This window comes from Malus domestica, chromosome 09 (genome assembly GCF_042453785.1).
Source record: "Malus domestica chromosome 09, GDT2T_hap1".
Classification (NCBI taxonomy): Eukaryota; Viridiplantae; Streptophyta; class Magnoliopsida; order Rosales; family Rosaceae; genus Malus; species Malus domestica.
This window is the reverse complement of record NC_091669.1, coordinates 6,361,999-6,382,251: the sequence shown is the minus strand read 5'-3', so window position 1 is coordinate 6,382,251 and position 20,253 is coordinate 6,361,999. Positions and strand designations below refer to the sequence as shown.

Here is a 20,253-nt window from a genome sequence, read left to right as displayed (position 1 = left end):
TTAAATTACAGTTTCCATTCTACTTTTTTTTCGACAGAGGGGAGGGAGAAATTGGAAGAAATTGAAATTAATACAACCACAAAGGAAATACCTTTTCGTAGCTTCGAAGAGAATTTTAATTTTCCTAGGGCACTGTGAAATCGGGTCGCATTGCTCTCCTTCAAAGTAAAAAATTTGAGCGTGAACCCTATTTTTATTTTTTTAGGTGTTTTGATTTTGTTTTAGTGTAACAAGATTATATAAACTCAATAGTTTTTTTACTGTTAGATTAATCTTATGACTAATATAAAAGAAGTCTTTACATCTTTATAAAAAAAACTTTGGGAGAGCACTTCTGGATAAGATAGAGAGACGCGTAATTTTATAAAATCAGTCAAACTTAAGAACATAAATTTTGCTTTGAAATCGTTAAAAGCGCTCGATCTTCGAGTATTCACTACAACACGAATCACACACAACAAATTGATATACTAAAAATCTCTGATAAAATATTCATATGTAATCTAATGTAGAGAGTACCTTACATGGTCCGTTTTAGAGATAAATGGTGTACTAATTCACATATTCTGAACCACTAGAGTCTTCCATGTAACTCCCGACCCGTTTGATCTAAAATCCAACAAATGCGTCAATAATTTGTAGGACAATGTTAATAGTTGCGCGTGGGGGTTAGGTTTTCACGTTTACCTAACCCTAGGCTGTTTTAGCCCCACCTCCAAAACTGCTTCTGAGTACCTTTCAATTAAAGGAAACATCCATAAAAAGAAGATAAAAGGTACCTTATCAGAAGAGAGGATCGGAGATACTCCGATCACGTCTGGTCATCGTATATTGTGCGGTTAGTTTTTATCAGGTATTATTTATATTTAATTTTAAATAAAAAAATTACAATAATTTCTAACCATACAATGTACGATGAACAAATGTGATTGAATGATCTTCTCATAATTCTCACAAAGAGAATCCGGTGAGAATCCTCTGGTCTTATCAGAACCCTAATTCTGGAGTTGTTTCCAGAAAAATGCAGATAGATAAACTACATCATTTTGCAGATGTAAACTTATTCCAAGTTAAATAGAAAAGCGTGCTATATCTCTATCTAACTTTCGAATCTCCCTTCCAGCAATTTAAAGATGAAAAATTATAACAAAAAAAAATATATGCTTTTACATTCTGTAATTTTAGCGTGCTATATTTAAGAATGCAGGCTAAATATAAGAATATCTTTAGAGATAGCTTGAAAAAAAAAGCTTTTGTGCTAAGCTGCTTATACATTCACCATGCGGTTTTGTTAATTTATTAGATATTGAGAATGGACTTGTCAAATTGTGGGGACATTCGGGGATACGGATGCCGCGTCAATGCTGACTCGTCAACTTGGCTTTTATATAAAAGCACTTATCAATCTATCAGATCTCAAGAAGCAGAAAATAATTTTCAGCTGCAAAGACTAAACATTGGAGAGAGAAGAAAATGGATTTCAGCCAAGGATGCAAGGTAACAACTCTTTCTTCTTCTTCTTCTTGAGTGTAGACGCGTCGGCTTTCCCGGCCTTGCATGCATCGCCTCTTTCTGTATCTCTCGTTAAGTCACGTGGTCATGTCACTTAATCACTGTGATCATTTAACGTGTTCTTTGACAAGAGATATGTAAGTTTTTCCGGTTGTGTGCAATATTATCTTTAATTTCTCACCGATTATATGTGCGATTTGTTAATCTGTAGGAACAAGAACCATACATCTAAAATCATTTATGTTGGCTTTATTTGTAATGTTCTACAAACAAATTAGATGATTGAGATTGAAAATAGAAGACCTAAACAATTGTGAAAATCAAATTTAACGACTTAAAACACTCATAACTATGAATAATGAGTAACATTGATGTCACCCTCAAAACCATGAGCTGTTAATCAAAGCTTTCTGTGGGCTAATACCTGCGGGGAAGGAGAAACCATGATCAACCAGAAGAAACTGTATTAAATTATTAATAATTAATAAACATAATAGCCATACACTTGTCAGTATCCTAGTGGAAGTTCATGACATGATGTGATTCACGTGAAGACGATATTCTTACTTAATGTTTCTTGACTTTAAATAAGGACTTGGATTGTCTGCCTTCCCCTTCCGTGCCTTCCTGTTTTGTGTGGTCACGGTTAAGCCACGTTAATATTTTATATTATTTTTTTATAAAAATAATAAAACAAAAAAAATATATATAAAATGTTGACGTGGCTTAACCGTGACCACAAAAACAGAAGGGCACGAGGAAGGCACAGAAATTGGAGGGCAGAGAATCCAAGTCCTTAAATAATCAAGTGATTAAGACCATTTTAATTTCTAATTTTCCACTATATTACTTGACATAAAGTCTACTTTTTATTATGCAGACGTGACTTAAATAGCATGTTTGTTCCTTTGCACTTGAGTTTGAACTTCTTTTTGTTAAATTAGAGTAGCTTAAAACATTGTTTTACGTATGATTTCATTTTATCTCGTTAAAACTCGTGAATGAGATATTATTGACGCTAGGACAAGAAGAAGAAAACAATAGACCAGTCCATGCTACTCTGCTGCAAGCTTTACATATCCGAATCACGAAACCTCGCTGCCCTCGACACCATTGAGCGTGCCGCTAGGCTCGACCCGGAGTCAGTCATAGTTAACAAATTTGAAGACCGAGAATACAATAGGGTCCGGTACACTATTGTGTCATATGTCATGCATGATAGCACAGGAAGTGCCATATACAGCCCCTTGCAGCAAACTGTCATGGCCATGACTGAGGCAGCCTTTGGAGCCATCAACCTTGAGCAGCACTCGGGCGCTCACCCTCGGTTGGGGGTTGTCGATGACATTGTCTTCCACCCGTTGGCTCGGGCATCTCTGGATGAAGCTGCTTGGCTTGCTAAGGCAGTGGCCGTCGATATTGGTAATAGATTCCAAGGTTAGTCCTAAGGTTTTGAACACCATTTTTATGCTGAGTTCGAATCTTTCTGCCCGTAATTTAGGTTAATTTAGCGTAGATTATAGCACAAAAAAAATTAAAAACATAAAAAGCTAATCTTTTAACTTGTACTGCAGTGCCAGTGTACTTGTATGCAGCGGCACACCCTACAGGCAAGGCCCTAGACACGATCAGGCGTGAGCTGGGCTACTACAGGCCAAATTTCATGCCAGATGCTCTCCAAGAAAAGCCCGACGAAGGCCCAACTTGCGTATCTCCGGCCAGAGGTATCACAATGATCGGGGCACGTCAGTGGGTTGGCTTGTACAACATTCCCATAATGTCCACGGATGTCGCGGCCACTAAACGGATTGCACGGATGGTGAGTGCCCGAGGGGGCGGACTCCCAACCGTGCAAACACTAGGATTATTGCACGGTGAGGACTCGACGGAGATAGCTTGCATGCTCTTAGATCCCAACCAAGTCGGAGCGGACCACGTCCAAAACTACGTCGAGATGCTTGCGGCACAAGAAGGGTTGGACGTGGAGAAGGGGTACTTCACTGATTACTCACCAGATATGATTACTGAAAAATACATGAAACTAATTTCATCTGCAGAACAATGATGGCAAGTGGATATTGTGAACTTGGATCTTCTATTTATATTTCTAAAAGAAATTCAATGTCTTTTTACATCGCGCTTGTAAATCTATGGTTACATTAATCTACATTTCGGTTTTTTTCCAACTCTTAGCCCTGCTCTGTCATGTACATTGCTTTTTTCGAAAATCTTCGGACAATAGAGTATGAAGCAGCTCTTGGAACCTCCCCGAACCAGGACCTGGCTTAAACACTGAATCGTTACCACGCACGGAGCATGGGTCAGCCCCGCCTTCAGGGCTGCCTATGCACCACCCCCCAGGTGCAAACCGGTTTGTGCGACCTAGAAGCTCTTTATCAATTTTGTCCAACACTGGGTCATCCTTCGCAAACTTTCGAGCAAAGGGAGCGTTGCTCTTCACCATTTTGTCAAAGTCCTTCATTGACAAAGAGATGGGATGCTGCTTAGGAGGGCTGTCCCAAGCAATGTAGTGGAGATCGTGACTTATCGCAGTGTGGCGATATTCCTCATTGTCGCAAATAATAGTATGAAAATAACCTTCCGGAGAAGAAACAAAATTTGTGTAGTACATAAGCATTGTACGTGGGAGGTTATCCCATCCCCATATACAATACTCGAGAAATGATCGCGTTAGCATTACCCAAGCAGAACCTGCACACAAAGAAAATTGCAAAATAAGAGAAACTATTTATTTAAACAGTGATTGATTGCTGATTGCAACATGAAGACTGAAGTCATAAAGATTATTTCTAATCAGCAAAGCGAATCTTATCTTGCAGAAGAAACGGAATTTGACATGGAAAATTTTCATCTTTGTTCTATTTCCCCCCTTTGCCGGGGCTGAAGGAAGCGGAAAGTTTTGGTGGAACATTCGACAGAAATATAGTCTTAGCTGATCCTTTTAGATTGGCTTTGTAGTTGAAATATGTATATTAGTTTGATTTGCATGTGATTTCTTTTCACAGCAAATTAGACTAGAATCACCTTCACTCCGGGTTACTGTCCAATCCAATCTATGATCTATCAGTGTGAATCTGGTGTAACTTTAGCCCCATGTAGGATGATTAAAACTCCCTTGGCCAGATTTAAACAAGCGGGGAAAATAAGCATTTCCATTCTAACACTAATAAGTTTGGAAATATGTTTGATATGTAATGTTATATAAATATTCAACAAAAAAAGATTCAATAAAAACTCATATAAATGAAAATGGGCTGACAATTATCCAGGGTGCTCTATACAGTGTGCATATATAAAAGGTGCTCTCTCTCTCTCTCTCTCTCTCTCTCTCTATATATATATATATGTATATATAATTCTAAATACCTGTGAACAACTTGAATGATGTAGGAAGTGATCGGCGCTGAGTAGTCGATGCAAGGTCAGATTTTTTTGATAAGTACAGGCCTGGATCAATTATGATAGGTTTTGCTCTTTGGTTCCTGCAAAAGAAGGCATTATAGCATAACAATGATTACGTAATGGTTAAAAGGTCGTACCCAGTGCACAAGGCTCCCGCTTTACGCAGGGTCTGGGAGAGGTGAATGTCGGCTAGCCTTACCCCCATTACGTAATGGTTAACTGCAAAAATGAAATACCCTCTTGCTAGGCTATACTTACAGTTTCCATCCAGTGAGCTGCATATGTTCAATAAAGTTGATGTTTCTGGAAATATTGGAGAAAGCATGAAGCAAATCTGCACCATTAGGAAACCGATCAAGTAACATAGAGTAGACTGTATCACAGGCACAAAGCTAAATAACAAATGTTCTGGGTGCAGCTTAATTAAACAGCACCATGAGATTGCAGTGGTAAACCAACAGGACGGAGCAGTTTTCACTCCTAGGACCAGAAAAACTCCCATAAATGAAAGGTAGCATAGATAGGCATCAGAACTGAATATCCCAAACTAATATCTTCGAAAAAATATGGTACACTGTACACATTTGATAACTGCCTTAGAGGACTCTAGAACATAGGATCTTAAAGGACTATTTCATAGACGAACAGTCAATGAGGACAGACTTCATCAGGTATTCGAGAAAAATGTCAATTCATGGGGTACCGATAGAGCATTGTGTATTAGCAGGCAAAACTTAGTTATATACATAGGGTTCATTAGCAAGCAATAATTATTATCAACAACTGTGACACGGTAAGAGATACAGAATATATTGAATCAGCAGCAAGCCACTCACTCTGCTACCACACTAAGAGGGTTGAAAATTTTGTCTTTTGAAATTCCCAACCCATCAATCTCAACAATAAACTCACTTTAACCCATTACCAAATACAGAATCCAGCTTTCCCTTCTGAGAAAGTCCGTCATAATTAAAAGTAATGCAGCTACACAAATCCACACTGCGACAATTATTATTGCTTCACAATTCAGGCAAAAAAACAAAGTTCTTAAAATGAAGAATGTGGCCAGCACCGTATTACCAGGCCATATAGAAGAAAAGAAACTCAAACACAAGCAATGGAATTGCAACCCAAACCATTACCCAATGCACAAAATATGTATCAAATACCTCTAACTATCGAGGCAGGAAACATTATGCAATCATATTACAACATCGATCATGAATCATGATCAACAAAAGTAACAACGAGCAAAGAGAAAAGTCTGATACTAACCATCTTGTGTCATGAGAGGATAATCTGATGCACTGAGGTTTATAAACCAGTCCCACTCTGAGCTCTCCTTTAATAGAATGGAAATGGCTTGCAGAGTACAAGCAATCATCGTAGGGCCCTTATAAGTCACCAAATTGGATTGAGACATAACACGCACATTCTCTACTTCACGAAAAGTAAGATCAGCCTTCACTAAACTTGCCAATTCCAACCTTTCACGAGGCGGAGCCTCAAGATCCAAATGCAGGATATATTGATTTCTTGGATGATACACCGCACTTAAAGTCCTCATCATCCTATGACTATCACCCTTTGTACCCGATATAAGATACGCTAAACTAGGTGCCCCACTTTTGGAACCCCCATTGGTGTCCAATGATCTTTTCAAATCAGATTCAACAAAATACCCACTTGAGTCATCTGGTTTTGAGAAGGGAATAATGTCGAATGACAACTTCTCTCCAGCGTGTGGAGCGGTAAAGATCCCGGAAATGGCAGAGAAAAAGAGGGTGATGAATATGATAAAGCTAGCAATGAATGGAATAGCCCAAATCCTATCACCAATCACCCTTGCTGAGTGATGATTTACATACTTCCTCATACTCGTTTACGGGTTCCTATCCAACAAAATTTCGGCTAAGAACCCTAAAACTCTATCAGCTCACAAACCCAGAAAGGTTTATCAAATTCAAAGCAAAACCGACATATTCTGAAGATTCTAGAGCTAAAGAGGAGCAAAGAGGGTCGGTTACGGAACCCAAAAACGCCACTTTAATGAGCAAATGAATAACATCTAAGCTGGGGGTTAACAATTTTTTGCAATAAATACATGGGTTCCGATCAAAATTGCATAAATTACAGAACTTTTGGCATTGAGGAGCTACGACGGCCAAAAGGGCATGTGAAAAAATGTATACTTCATATATTCAGAGAGAAAATAGATGCTTACAGTGATACGTTGGCACCGAGGAGTAACGTCAAAACGAATTTAAATCCATGGGAGTTAGTTCAGAGTTCCATGAATGGAAAACGTCCCTTTCGCTTAACTAACCCAGATCTAACTTACCCAAATTGAAGACAAAACCAAAGTTCTAAGCATAGAAGCTTCAAGCAATGGAGTTTGGCAGAGAGAGAAAGTGAGAGATAGAGAGAGAAGGAAATGCTTACTCAGGTAGAGAGGTCCTAGAAAAGATTCAGAAACAAGAGAAAGCTTGGGACTGAGAAATCAAAAGGCTTTAAGTGATGAATTTTGGCAGCTTTCTGATAAAATTGGGGTAGAGAGAGAGAGAGAGAGAGAGAGGGGAAATAATGGGTGAATAAGTATGAATACTTTGCTTTAACTGTGGGCAAAAGCAGAGTTTAATTAAGCAAAATTGATAATTGTTTATAGTAAATTAGTCTATAGATTATAGGAAAATGAATGTACAAGCAACAAGTGATGACACCATAGATGTACCCCACCTCTATTACTTTAATCAATATTGAAAAACACTATATTGTTCACATAGTTTTTTTTTTTTATTTTGAGGAATTATGACATTAAACCTTTACATATGGGGTAAAATGAGTTCAAATCTTCTGCATCTATTTTGTGTATGGTATTTCTATGATTTTCTATGAATAATAAGTGTCACAAAAAAAAATCACATTCAAAATAAGAGCATAAAGTTTAAATAATAATTATAATAATAAAGTGCATATGATTTGAGCTCCTTGTTAATAAGCCATGACCCCATACTTAAATGAAATGAAAAGTTAGGTGAGATTTTGAGGAAAATGATCATTCTTTCCCGGGAGATTCTAAGAATTTCGTGATCGTAATCGTTCATTGTACATCGTGAGGTCAATTTTTGTTAGATACTATTTATATATTTAATTTTAAATTTTAAAATGATTTCTGAACGCACAATATACGATGAACGATCCAAATCATAAGATTTCCAAAACAAAAAAAATCCGGCAAAGATCCTTTTCCAGATTACTATAGATCACCGCCGGATCCTTTTCCAGATTACTATGGATCACCTTAACTCTATGAAGCGGGATCCTTTTCCAGATTTTGACTATAGATCACCTTAACTATATGAAATGATTATGTCGTAAACAAAATCTATATATTGTAAGGTGTGACTCACATATATGATACATCTTGTGGTGAGGATCCTTGATATCCACAACCAAAAATAAAAAATTGAAGTCTCTATTTTTGTTCTGGTTATACATTAATTTTTACATTTTGCTTCGCAATTAAAGAGTGCTTCTAATAAAATCATTATTCAAAAATATCAAATTTCAAACATCTTTCAATTAGAAATAAAAATACCACTTGGTATACGGAAATTGTGATTATTAATTTAATTAAAATCCCTCGTGGAAAAATAAGAGAACATGTATATACTTTGCATATATGCTTAAAGGGACTTGCTCCATGGACACTTTGATATTACTATTCCTAGTAACCTTGTAACTAAGCTAACCTAGTAGCTTGAACTTGTAACTAAGTAGGTCATGAACATAATTTGTGGTCTTAGTTTGTTTAATTTGGGTGAAGTCAAGTCACACAAAGCACTCTCGTAAACTCTCAAAACTTTTGTTGCTCCACCCTGAGCAAGGGCGAAAACCCGTCACTGTCTTGGTCATACCATAATAAAAAAGTGTCATTAATTGTTTAAGAGGAAATGAGACAAATGATACAGTTAAGGAAACATTTGATAAGGTATTTCAACTTCTGTGAAAGTATATATGTTTGGATTGATGAAGAAAATGAAACAAAAGATACAGTAAAGGAAAGATTTGATAAAGTATTTCAACTCCCAAGAAAGTATATATGTTTGGATCGACGGAGAAAATTAAACTTGGCATTTAGACTACAAAAGCTCATTATTTCACTAATACTTACATTCCCAAAAGTCATCTGCCACTTCCTTTGTATGAAAGGAATTCACTGTACACAAGTTAAACAATGATCAAGTTTTTCAAAACACTAATAGTCGACAATCAATTTTGTTCAGTCATAAATTTTTGGGAGGACAAGATGCATGATTCAAAAGCAGCTCTGATTCCTCGTTAGTTCGCTTGTAACGATTCGTCTTTCAGCAACTTACGGCTAAGTACATTTAGCAATGCTCTCGAATATTGACGAGAAGCCATTTTCCAGTCCATGCCAGTTTTCATCATTGCTTTAAACTCTTCAAAACCTATTCGCCCATCCTATTAAAACACACATCAAAATCGTTAACATGTGTAAGTCTGCAAGTATACTACTATGGTACCAACTTAACTCTTCATTTTCTGGACATCGTTCGTACTGTGTTCACAGACTGCTACGACCTTAATCCTAAACTCTAAAACTTGTGTTAGTAATATCAAACAGCAGAAAACTTAAGTTGGTACCAATAGTATAAATCAGAAAGCATATTAAGTTGGTAGATTTGTAAGAATCCAAATGGATATACTTGAAAATTAATTACCTTGTCCAAGTCAACATCAAATATGATGTCTTGGATAACCTGCTCGTTATCTGGACCAAGTTTGTCATCCAGCAATGCTTCTCTCAGCTCATCGAACTCAATATATCCGCTGTTATTCTTGTCGAAATAGCCAAAAGCTTGATGGAGAAATTCATCGCTGTCTATCTTTTTTAAGTGAACAGACACCATAACGAATTCATCGCAGCTCAGTGTGCCATTTCCATCAGCATCCGCCTTTTAAATATGTACAGAGAGATTGTTAGATATGGTAGAACGTGAAAATGAAAAGAGATATAAAAAAAAAAAAAAAAAAAAGGCGTTAGAGCAAAATAAACTCACAGCATCCAACAACATCTGCACATCAGGATCAGCGACATTGTGTCCGATCTTCACAAGACCATCTCGAAGTTCTTCAAAAGTCAAGTTTCCGTTGTTGTCAATGTCCATCATTTCGAATATCTGTCTGATTCCATCTATTTGATCCTCTGGCAAGTTATCCGCCACCACCTGAAGTTATGAATAATTCAACAGTTAACGAGGCTTGTGAAAGCATCAAAGAACCACCTTTAACAATTAGTGAAAGAAAAGAGATTCGGGAAATTGCGTACTCTAAGAACTTTCTTCTTGAACTTATTCATTAACGAGAACTGCTTGATCCTTAATGTGACATTTTCTCCCAGAGGAACATTAGGAACTTGATTCCCGTTTCTTATCCACGGATGATCTTCATATAAAATGATAGGGAATGGTTAGTACAATTTTTAAGAACTCCACTTGAGAACAACTACTGCACTTTCAAAGACATGCTAAGTGAAAGAAACAGAGCCATTGTATACTATATTTTTTGCTCATATACGTACCTAGGACTTCTTCAACTTTGAGCCTGTTGCAAGGATTTGGATCAAGCATGCTCCTCACTAGTTCTTTTGCTTCCTCCGAAACATTTTTCCATGTCTCCCTCTCGAAATCTATTGTACCCCGAACAATAGCCTGTGCAATTCCTTCCTCAGTTTCTGGACTAGGTATAAACCCAACATTAGAAAGCATCTCGAAAACAATATATTCACTCATTTTTTTTGTATATCATATGCACTGAAGTTAACCAGATTCTTGAGAAGAAAAAATAAATAAATTCAACCACAACCAAAATTTAAAACGAATTTACCTGCCCAAAATGGAGGCACTCCACAAAGTAGGATGTAAAGGATAACCCCTGAACTCCAAACATCAACTTCCGGCCCATAATTACGCCGTAGCACCTCCGGAGCCATGTAATATGGACTTCCAACAATTTCGTTGAATCTCTGACCTACCAAAATATTTTCAAGATTCGAAATCAACATTTGAAAAAGCAATAATAAAGAGAGGTCATGTTTTGTACGATACCTGGTTCGAAAAATATAGAGAGGCCGAAATCAATTGCCTTTAATTCTGCATTTTCACTACCATCTGCAAAAAGGAAATTCTCTGGTTTCAGGTCCCTATGTATCACTCCATGCTTGTGGCATACCTGCAAAAAATAATAATAATGATCAATTAGATAAAACAGCCTGACAACTTCAAGAGAACGGAACTCAAAGATATTATATATATATATATATATATATATATATATATATATATATATATATATCTATACCTGGCAAATCTCAAGTATTGTCCTGGTAACAGTGGCGGCAGCTCGCTCCGTGTAATGCCCTTTTGCCACAATCCTATCAAAGAGCTCGCCGCCTTCGCAAAGCTCCATGACAAGATAAACTGCCTCCCTATCCTCATAAGCCTCCTTGAAGCAGACAATATTCGGATGCTTAGGCAAACGGCGCATGATCTCAGCCTCCCTCCTCACATCCTCGACATCAATCTCCGTCTTCAGCTTGCTCTTCGATATGGTCTTGCACGCAAAAGCCTCCCCCGTCTCCCTGTGGACGCATCTGTAGGTGATTCCAAACTCCCCTCGCCCTAATTCATTGCCAAACTGGTACTTGCCGAAGATGTCATTACCGGCAGTCTTGTCCAGCACCCATATAATAGTGCTGTGGTGGGGAACCGGTGCAACGAACGACCTGCGTGGCGACGAGTCGTGTACACTGCTTTGAGGTAAAGGTTTGATGATGTCTCTTCGTCTGTGGTGGAAACCTGCTTTCGCAGGTGTGCATACGCAGCTTCCCATGGGAATGAGGAAGGGGTAATTTGGTCAATTAAATCTGCAACATCGATCCCATGGGAAGAGAGAGAGGGAGAGAGAGGCAGAATGCTAGAAAGAGAGAGATTGAAGAGGGACACTAATTTTGGGAAATGTTTGCGTCTGGGAATAGTTTTGAAAAACAGTTGGTTTTGGTTTTAAGGCGTCCCGCCATTTTCTTAGGGTTGTTTTGTTACCGTTACACTTGACGGCACAGCTTTACTGTCGTTAGGTATATCCCCGTCGTCAATCTGTGTCATTTGGTAGCCCTGAGAACTAACGCCGTCAACCGAAGTCAAGTGTGGTCGTTGCTTGGTATTTTGTTAATCAAAATTATTAATTTGCATAAATTAAGAAAATATAGCCTCATAACCATCAATCACTAGTTTTCTTTAGATGGCATAACCATCAATCACTAGCTTTCTTTAGATGGCATATGACCACGTATAATAACAAACAGGTTGAGTTAAATACATAACATTATAGGGGTAGATCGTTCTACATTCAAATTTGCGAATTATCAAATCAACAGTTAAACTGATGCAGGTAAGACCAAGGATCTCGAAAAGATGAGGGATAGATAACCTGGGAATCACTCAACCAGGGGCAACGGAGCTCACTCACGTCGCTAATCGTGGATTCGCTCACACAACCAAGCCAAATGCTTGATTTTAGAAGGAGAAATCACTCACTTCAATTGCACAAAACAAAATATATTTTAATTCATTAAAGTCTCCTTTCTCAAGGGTTTAGTACATATATTTATAAGGAATACAACACCATGAAACTCTAGTCCGAATTGGACTTGTGCTCTACCCCAAAAATATTTAAAATGTTCTTAAATGACTACTTAACTATTTGTGTTGCTCTAAAACTCAATTAAATATATTTGATGGTTCCAATATGCATGAGACTCTTGGTAGATTCCAATACATGCATGAGAGCCTTGGTTACTGCATCATTCTCCTCTTCTCTGAATAAACTCGTCCTCGAGTTTAAATCTTTGTTGACTCCGTTATAATCTTGAAATTGATTTTTGGCTTTCCACGTGAATAAGTACTTGGAATATTTTCTTATTCTTGAAGTGCTACATTCATGCTCCATGAAAAATCTTGCAATCCAACTGATATCAATCTTCATTTGATTGACTAAATCAACTAAAACTTGAGAAGCCTTCCAATTAAAAATATCAAAACCAATAAAATCAAGGTATTTCATAAGTAGTATCTTCTTTCACATCAACAATATCTTGAAATTTGATATCTCCCACTTCAGCAACGTCACCGACTTCCTTCAAAGATTCGTGAGATGAAAACCCTTCTTCTCTCCCACCGAAACTTTTGTTATTACTCAAGCTAAAACCATCACAAATTTCACAATTACTCAAGCAACGATCAAATAAGGGAGGCATACTCAAATGAATCAAAGACGAAGCCTCAATATTTTCACACCCATAATTTGAACTAAGATAATTCAAACTAACCGTATCTTGTGCCAATTCATTGTAAACTATTGAACACCAATCTCCTTCTTCAGTTGACTCAAACCACGGAGCGTAATCATGAAAATGGTCAACACATTGCAAACAAATGCCTCCCTCCCCTTCGGAAACCACAACGCCTCATCGTCGATTTTTGATGCGAGAAATTTGATTGGTGAGATGTCGATACATCATCTTAATCTCTTCCATGTCGTCATCAACATACTTGTCATAAACTGGTGGAGAATTCCAATCAACCAAGCTAATCTCTTCAACCATTTGATGTTTAAACAGATGAAAAATATCAGCCATAATCTTCTAACTGCAGCGAAAAACCTGCTCTGATGCCACTTGATGCAAGAAAAACCAAAGGTCTCAAGAAAGGTAGAGGAAGGCGTGGTAACCAAGAGCCTGGAGATCTGAGAGTTGAAAGAGATGACAAAATTCAAGAGCTGCGACAAGAAATCGAGTTGCTTGCCTTGCGAATTGAACGCCTAGAAGCTCGAAGGAAGCCTGGTGGATCAAAACGCAAAAAGCACAACCAACGATGGTGGACTACCCAAATGTCAAGGTTTGGTAGTTAGCTTGAAGATGCTAGGTCTTGCACCGTCAGATGCGAATCTGATAAGGTGAACCCAAATACTTATCAAAATGAACAAATGGTGATGCCTAAAGTTTCAGATTTAAAGGTAACCCCATTAGTATCACTTATTTTTTTTAATGAGTTCGATAATGATGAATTGGGCTATACTTATGATTGTACCTTACCACCTATCTATGATGAATATCCTGAAGATGGAGATACATGTCCAAAAAAGAGGTCACAGATGAATCTCTTCATCACAACAAGCTAGGTTATTCATCAATTGATATATCTGATGCTAGCGAATCAGTTTCTCTGCACAATTTCATGTCTTGCTCAAAGGGGGATCCCGAAGCAAAAGGTTTTGCCAATCCATCAAGTAGCTCTAATGACGTCTTCTTGGTTCATGGGAGAGATGGAACAATGAGTGTGGACCTGATTCCCTATAATATTATTTCCCTGGATGCTTCAAACTTTACATATTATACTACTTATTTGCCTACAGTTGAGGAAAAGGTTCCTAACTTTCAGTTTTATGATTCCATTTGGTATGACTTTATCTATGGATCCATCAACAACTCTTTGAATGCAAGGAAAGAGTTAATTATGATTTTGATACCTTATATCTTTCGTGAAGAGTTATGTAGGTTACTACAATTTTGGGAAAGAATGAATCTTTGTTTCTGCCATTCAAGTAATATTTTTGTTAGTTCAAAGAAAAAAAGAAAGAGAAGTGAGGCAACATGGTTTCTGAACTCGGCGATTTGGAAAGAGCTTGGCTTGAAATTAGTGAACTCGGGGATGAGTTCTTTCTCACCCGAAGAGTCTGATGTAGTGAATAAGGAGTTTAATCAACGGGGCTTTTGGTATTTTGGTGTTCATCCATTCCGTTAATTATTAATTTGAGATTCATGTATCTTAGGTTGTGATGTAATGTTTTAAAGTAATTTTGATACATTGTAAGTTGTGTTTTAAATTAAGTGGCTAGGTGGAACAATTGTCATTTAATATGTTTCGGTGGCCTAGGGAGTTATATTTGCATTGATGAAGATGTTTTGGCACACTAGTATATTAGGGAGGGAGTTTGATATGCTAAAGGGGACAATTTGGAATTATAATTTTATGGTAATGAAGAATTGAGCATTGCTCTTCTATCATTTTTTTGTCAAGCCTTATGTGTTTTTTACATCTCCTCTATCACTTTGTCGTTCTGCATTATAAACGGTACGTTTGATTCAATTCAACCTTAAAATGAACAATATATTCTCTAATTTTAGTGTGTACAAATAAGAAACTGATCGAACAAGAAAGATTAACAATATTATATGCTTACTTGCAATATTTGTTATTTCTCTCACAGTTGAAATATTTGTTATTGTCACAGCCCGTTCCGGAGGTACTTTTGACGGGAATGTGAAATGACAGAATTGCCCTTATTGGACATTAAGGTACGTAGGTACGTAACGTTATTTTGAAAATAGCATTGGTTGGATGGGATTTTATTGGAAATTGATTTTTGGTATAATTGGTTAGGATGAAATGGAGGGTGTGGATTAATTTGGACCACACATGACCTTCCTCTCTCCCTCTCCTTTCCCCGTGCTTTCCCTGTCTCTGTCTCTCCCTCACGAACTCACACCCTCACACACCCATATCGTACGGACCACCACCAAAACCCTTCAAAACTTGACGGATCGGGGCAAATAAGGTATGTATCTTCATCGTTTTGACGTCCTGAGTTCATTGGTACTAGTTTTAGGAAGTGAAACCTTCGATTTCACGTAGATCCCGAACCTCCATTTTTGAGGTACTGTTCATGCGAACGTAAAATGTTGTGTTTCAGGAGATTTCAAGCTTGTGGTGAGCTTTAGGAGGTCCTAAGGAAGCTCGGGGACGTTCGTTGGAGAATTTTGGACGCCGGGATCGTAGGTTTCAAGTTTGGCCGAACCCTTGGTTTTTGCAAGGTGAGATTTCGTAGTTTTTAGGCCCTAAAACTAGTCCAACGTGATAGTGCACTCTTAGGGCTTCAATTTGGTATAAAATACGAAGAAAATGGGTGAAAAACGAAGGAGAACAGTGAGTTTGAAAATCGGCCGGAGTTCGGCCGGAGTCCGGCCACCGGAGAACCAGTCCGGCGAGGCCCTGCGAGGAAGATGACACGTGCACTGCACGTGCTGCGCGTGGCCAGCGCGTAGACCCGTGCCACGTGTGGCGCGTGGGGGCGCGTGGGGCTTCCAAAAATTTTTCTAAAAATATCCCGACGCTCGTGACGTCGAGTAGGTCGATGTGGTATATTCATATACCAAAATTGAGCATCGTATGAGAAGTTATTTCGAATTATTGGTGATGTGTTTAAAATTAACGTTTTTATAGTTGTTTCTCATATAGGTGAGACGTATCACGAGGACGACCGCATCCAGGGACGCCACGGGGGTTACGACCCGTCGACTTATCAGTGAGTGGGCAGTTTTGTTTTCGTATTACCTATATACTATTGTTTTTCCCAGAAAAATGCTTTTATGAGAAATTATGTTTTGAAAATGCCATGCATAGAATTATTTGGAAAATGTGAATTTCATATGAGTTATATGATTGATATATGATGCATACATGTTGCATGGTGCTGTGGAGGCACAGGTAAGTCAGGTGAGTTCATTTATTCATTGAATTGTTGTTGAGATGTTTTGAGCTCATAACCTGCACCCTAGGTGTTAGTGCTTATTTTATTCACCACACCGCACGCTCGCCTTGGATCCAAGTAGGTGGATGTCGTACAGACCATGTGAGGGTTCCGACATGCCAGTCGTACAGACCATTAGAGGGGTTCCGACTGGTGGGTGACCTTAGATATGCGCGCTGATGATATGATGAGAGAAGCACTAGAGCGTATTTTTACACCTATCATCGTATAGACTACCTTACGTAGTTCCGAGTGATGTGCAGAGTAGGGCCGTACAGGTCACTGTGGTGACTCCGGCTTAGTGGGATTTTGAGCTATTGAATTAATCGTATAGGACCAACTGCAGGGTCTCCGATTGATTCCTTATTTCACCTGATTTATATTTTGATTTATGGCATGGCATGTTTTCTTGAAAATGTTAAAGATTTGAGATTTAAATGTTGAGATTTTATATGGTTATATATTTCTGGGAAAGTATACAGGTTTTTACGGCGAGGGGATATAACTGTTTTAATGAAATGTTTTGCAAAACTAATTTGTTTTACTGACCCACTCATTTTGTTTTGCGCCCCTCCAGGTTCTAGTTTAGCGGTGGTTGGCTCACGAGGTCCTTTCCGGCTTTCTGACAGATTTGGGACATGTAGGACTCACCTGAGGGTGATGTATTCTTATTTTAGTCCTACTTGACTGCAGTTAACCTATGCTCTGAACTTATGTGTTTACTTGTAACTCGTCCGGTTATGTCCGTATGTGGTTATGTTGAGTTTGGTTTGAATTTCTGTTGATTTATGTTGTTGTTACGCTTCCGTGTCGTGCTTATGGTTACGTCACGCCCACGTGACGGCCAGCACACCTGGATCCTCCGGATCAGGGTGTGTCAGTTATTCTCTCACACTCCTTGGCTGCCTTTCCAAAACTCTCATGTTCCACCATATTCTCAGAATTGTAGGTTTGGCCACACAGGTTGTGTGAGGGTGAGTATTAAACTTTTCAATACCGCGATGCTTCAAGTTCGAATCTCCACCTCCATCAATAAAATAAATAGTGCATACTAAACTTTTCGATGCCTTGTGAAGTTGTGGTTCTTGTGTTTAGACCATCTGATTCGATCAATTAATAAACTTGCTGGCTTGAAGTTGACCTACAATTGGTCCGTATGGCTTCATGTTAGTTCTCTTGAAAATTTGACTTATTTGGCATGCTGGTCTCAATTTGTTTGAATGTTTCTGCTTAATAGCTGCATTTTGGCTTAGTTACATAAATTACATTAGGTTTTTTTGTCAAATAAATTACATTAGGTGATTCATGTTTCATTTTCTTTTAGTTTTAGTTTGTTTCCGGTCGTTGGTGGTTCCGTCTAGTCTCAACCTTATGTAACCTGAATGTGACAGTGATCCAATAGAATGAAAAATAGCTACCAAGAGAATAGCAAATCACTAAACTCGCGAAAAATATTAATTCCGGTCGTTGGTGGTTGCCTCGAGTCTTCACCTTGTGTAATCTAATGAGATTTCTGCCCAAAATTTAAATTTTATTTGAAAACAAGAATAAAAATTAGTTACAAAGTTGATTAATTCGATTTTTAAAATACTTTTCAATTACGAAATAAAATTCAGTTTCGTACTAAAACAAATAAAATATTATGTAGATGTTAATTAGTAATTACCTCGTCTGATGAGGCGAAGACGAAGACGAAGCCCAATCTCATCTCTGCATATCTGCATCTCCTCTTTAGCTTTGAGGTGATCCAATTCTGACCCTTATGTGCGCTGAATCCATTAGGGATTTAGGGTTTGCTTCATTGAGAAGAAGAGATTGCTAGTTGTTTGTCTGTGGAAGTGTAGGAATAGTTTGATTTTTGAAAAGCAAATCGTGGAGCCTATGGAGGCATTGAGATTAGTACAACAACAGTGGCTTGAAGTTGATGAGTTACAAAGTGAGCATAAGATGAGATGGAACGAACCGCGACGGTAAGCGGAGAGGGTGGAGAAGCATCCTACGTGTTGGGTGCAGCCTCTGTTTCGTACAATCAAAGTCAATTGTGTTGGTGCTTGGGTAAAAGAAACTGGGAAGGGAGGATATAGTTGGGTTGCCTGTGATTTTGCAGGAATCTTCAGAGGGGCAGGTGGCTTGGGAAACATCCTCTGTGAGTCCAATTTGATGGCAGATGCCGAAGCAATACGGGATGTTATGATGGCTTGCGTGGAGCGAAATATTTTAATTTTGTTCAATTGGAAACGAACTTCAAAAGCCTTATGGAAATGCTTAATGGGATCACGTCTTTTAATGGTGTTATTGGAGGTATATATTCTTTTTCATATACAATACAATGTATTCAACAACAACTGAGGTCAGTATAGTTTATTTTTGCTCATAAAGCGTGTAATAAGGTAGCACATCTAGTGGTTTCTTTTGTTTCTCGAATGAGTGGTCTCCATATTTGGGATTGTGTTGAACCATAATGATTTTTTAATACTCTAACTTCCGATGTGAATGTGTCTATTCGGATTTAATATCATTTCAATCTTGACAAAAAAGAAAAATAGTTGCACATTCAATATAGACAGCATTAACAAAAAATATATGCGTTGACAATATGGTAGCAGAACAGCATCTCAACCAGTTGGTAAGATCAATGGCAATTCGAGGGGAATGGCAATAAAATTGTCCTTACTTTTACTCTGGAAAGTACTTGCTTTTATGCAAGTCCATTAGTTTGGAAGGAGAAAGGTCAAGGACAATTATTATTCACAAACATATATTTTTTATTTTTTAATGTTTTCTTCATCTTATCACCACATATCTTTGTCGCCGTAGATTTTTGAATAATTTTAAACATTTAATTTGAAAATGTGTTGAACTTTGTAGGTATTTTTCTTGTTTTTTGGTAATTTTTGTGATTTTATTAATTTTTTTAAAGTTGGTTTAATCATAACTGTTGAATTGAAATTTTTTTTTTAAAGTAAAGCCTCACAAAGAGCTACGTGGGTGGAAAAGTGAGAAAGCTAGAGAACAACTTAAGGTTGGAACAAATCTGCGCTTCACGTAGTGCCGCTTGTCTGTTGGGCTTCAAGTAGGATGCAAGCCCTTGCAATTGTTGACTGCTAGGGGAATTTTCTTTTTGGGTTCGTGGTGTAGATGCTCTAATTGACCATCGAGGTCATGGCCTCCTTGGCTTCTATATATACAATTTATTTTATTTTTTGAGAGATTATATTAACAATATATATTATTGAATAAATCCAACATACTTAATACATCTCATATTTGGTTTTTCAATTAAAAATTATCTTAATACATCTCACATATTTTCTCATAATGCCATCACACCTCCACATTCTCAACATACACATTACATTTTTTACAAACACACTACATTTTCTATACACCCCACGTTCTTCAAATCTTATAATACTCATTTGTTTCTTGTATCTCCCCTTGTTCCAAGTTTTCCGAGTTAGTACCCTTCCCATTAAGAAAACTTTGGAAGTTCTTAGCAGTGAACCCTCCAGTTTATCAACCACAATCTGTTGCTCCTCACCTGTGAAGGTTAGTTGCGCCGAGAACTAGGAAACCATGTCCTCCATTGCACCTTCCAGAATTTCTAAACTCCACTTGGTTGTTCTAGCGATTATTTATGCGAGTAGT

The 20,253-nt window shown here is 37.8% G+C and overlaps 3 protein-coding genes and 1 long non-coding RNA gene across 5 annotated transcripts; 2 read left to right on the top strand and 2 right to left on the bottom strand.

Moving 5' to 3' along the window:
* The first annotated feature begins 1,344 nt into the window (after positions 1-1,344).
* On the top strand, positions 1,345-3,698 carry LOC103442535 (formiminotransferase cyclodeaminase-like protein). The gene is made up of 3 exons (XM_008381335.4): positions 1,345-1,497; positions 2,535-2,949; positions 3,087-3,698. Exons 1-3 carry the CDS (start codon positions 1,474-1,476, stop codon positions 3,575-3,577), a joined length of 930 nt encoding a protein of 309 aa, XP_008379557.1. The 5' UTR covers positions 1,345-1,473; the 3' UTR covers positions 3,578-3,698.
* Positions 3,589-7,566, bottom strand: LOC103442536 (beta-glucuronosyltransferase GlcAT14A). The gene is made up of 4 exons (XM_008381336.4): positions 6,211-7,566; positions 5,194-5,269; positions 4,900-5,015; positions 3,589-4,224 (listed from the first exon to the last, which is right to left on the bottom strand). The coding sequence occupies exons 1-4, from the start codon at positions 6,809-6,811 to the stop codon at positions 3,716-3,718; spliced, it is 1,302 nt and encodes a 433-aa protein (XP_008379558.1). The 5' UTR covers positions 6,812-7,566; the 3' UTR covers positions 3,589-3,715.
* A 1,505-nt stretch (positions 7,567-9,071) lies between these two features.
* On the bottom strand, positions 9,072-18,761 carry LOC103442534 (calcium-dependent protein kinase 24-like). Of its 2 annotated transcripts, XM_070805349.1 has the most exons (9): positions 18,272-18,761; positions 11,320-12,138; positions 11,067-11,190; positions 10,846-10,989; positions 10,541-10,693; positions 10,289-10,404; positions 10,020-10,187; positions 9,681-9,914; positions 9,072-9,420 (listed from the first exon to the last, which is right to left on the bottom strand). In XM_070805349.1, the coding sequence occupies exons 2-9, from the start codon at positions 11,848-11,850 to the stop codon at positions 9,277-9,279; spliced, it is 1,614 nt and encodes a 537-aa protein (XP_070661450.1). In that variant the 5' UTR covers positions 11,851-12,138; positions 18,272-18,761; the 3' UTR covers positions 9,072-9,276. The 2 variants fall into 2 exon arrangements, with proteins under 2 accessions (XP_070661450.1, XP_008379556.2); XM_008381334.4 differs by lacking the exon at positions 18,272-18,761 and having other exon boundaries at positions 11,320-15,119.
* Positions 15,484-17,491, top strand: LOC139188171 (uncharacterized). The gene is made up of 4 exons (XR_011571405.1): positions 15,484-15,633; positions 15,769-15,889; positions 16,314-16,380; positions 17,183-17,491. It is a non-coding gene; the product is annotated as an uncharacterized lncRNA (long non-coding RNA).
* Positions 18,762-20,253: the final 1,492 nt, after the last annotated feature.

Excerpts from the sequence above, each read along its gene's own strand:
- LOC103442535 (XM_008381335.4), top strand. The coding sequence starts at position 1,474 with ATGGATTTCAGCCAAGGATGCAAG. Across the intron at positions 1,498-2,534 it reads ATTTCAGCCAAGGATGCAAG|GACAAGAAGAAGAAAACAAT; the intron begins GTAACAACTCTT and ends TATTGACGCTAG. Across the intron at positions 2,950-3,086 it reads TATTGGTAATAGATTCCAAG|TGCCAGTGTACTTGTATGCA; the intron begins GTTAGTCCTAAG and ends CTTGTACTGCAG.
- LOC103442536 (XM_008381336.4), bottom strand. The coding sequence starts at position 6,811 with ATGAGGAAGTATGTAAATCATCACTCAGCAAGGGTGATTGGTGATAGG. Across the intron at positions 5,016-5,193 it reads CAGCTCACTGGATGGAAACT|GAACCAAAGAGCAAAACCTA; the intron begins GTAAGTATAGCC and ends CTTCTTTTGCAG. Across the intron at positions 4,225-4,899 it reads ATCATTCAAGTTGTTCACAG|GTTCTGCTTGGGTAATGCTA; the intron begins GTATTTAGAATT and ends CTTTGTGTGCAG.
- LOC103442534 (XM_070805349.1), bottom strand. The coding sequence starts at position 11,850 with ATGGGAAGCTGCGTATGCACACCTGCGAAAGCAGGTTTCCACCACAGA. Across the intron at positions 11,191-11,319 it reads CAATACTTGAGATTTGCCAG|GTATGCCACAAGCATGGAGT; the intron begins GTATAGATATAT and ends TATTTTTTGCAG. Across the intron at positions 10,405-10,540 it reads CAAAGTTGAAGAAGTCCTAG|ATCATCCGTGGATAAGAAAC; the intron begins GTACGTATATGA and ends TTTTATATGAAG.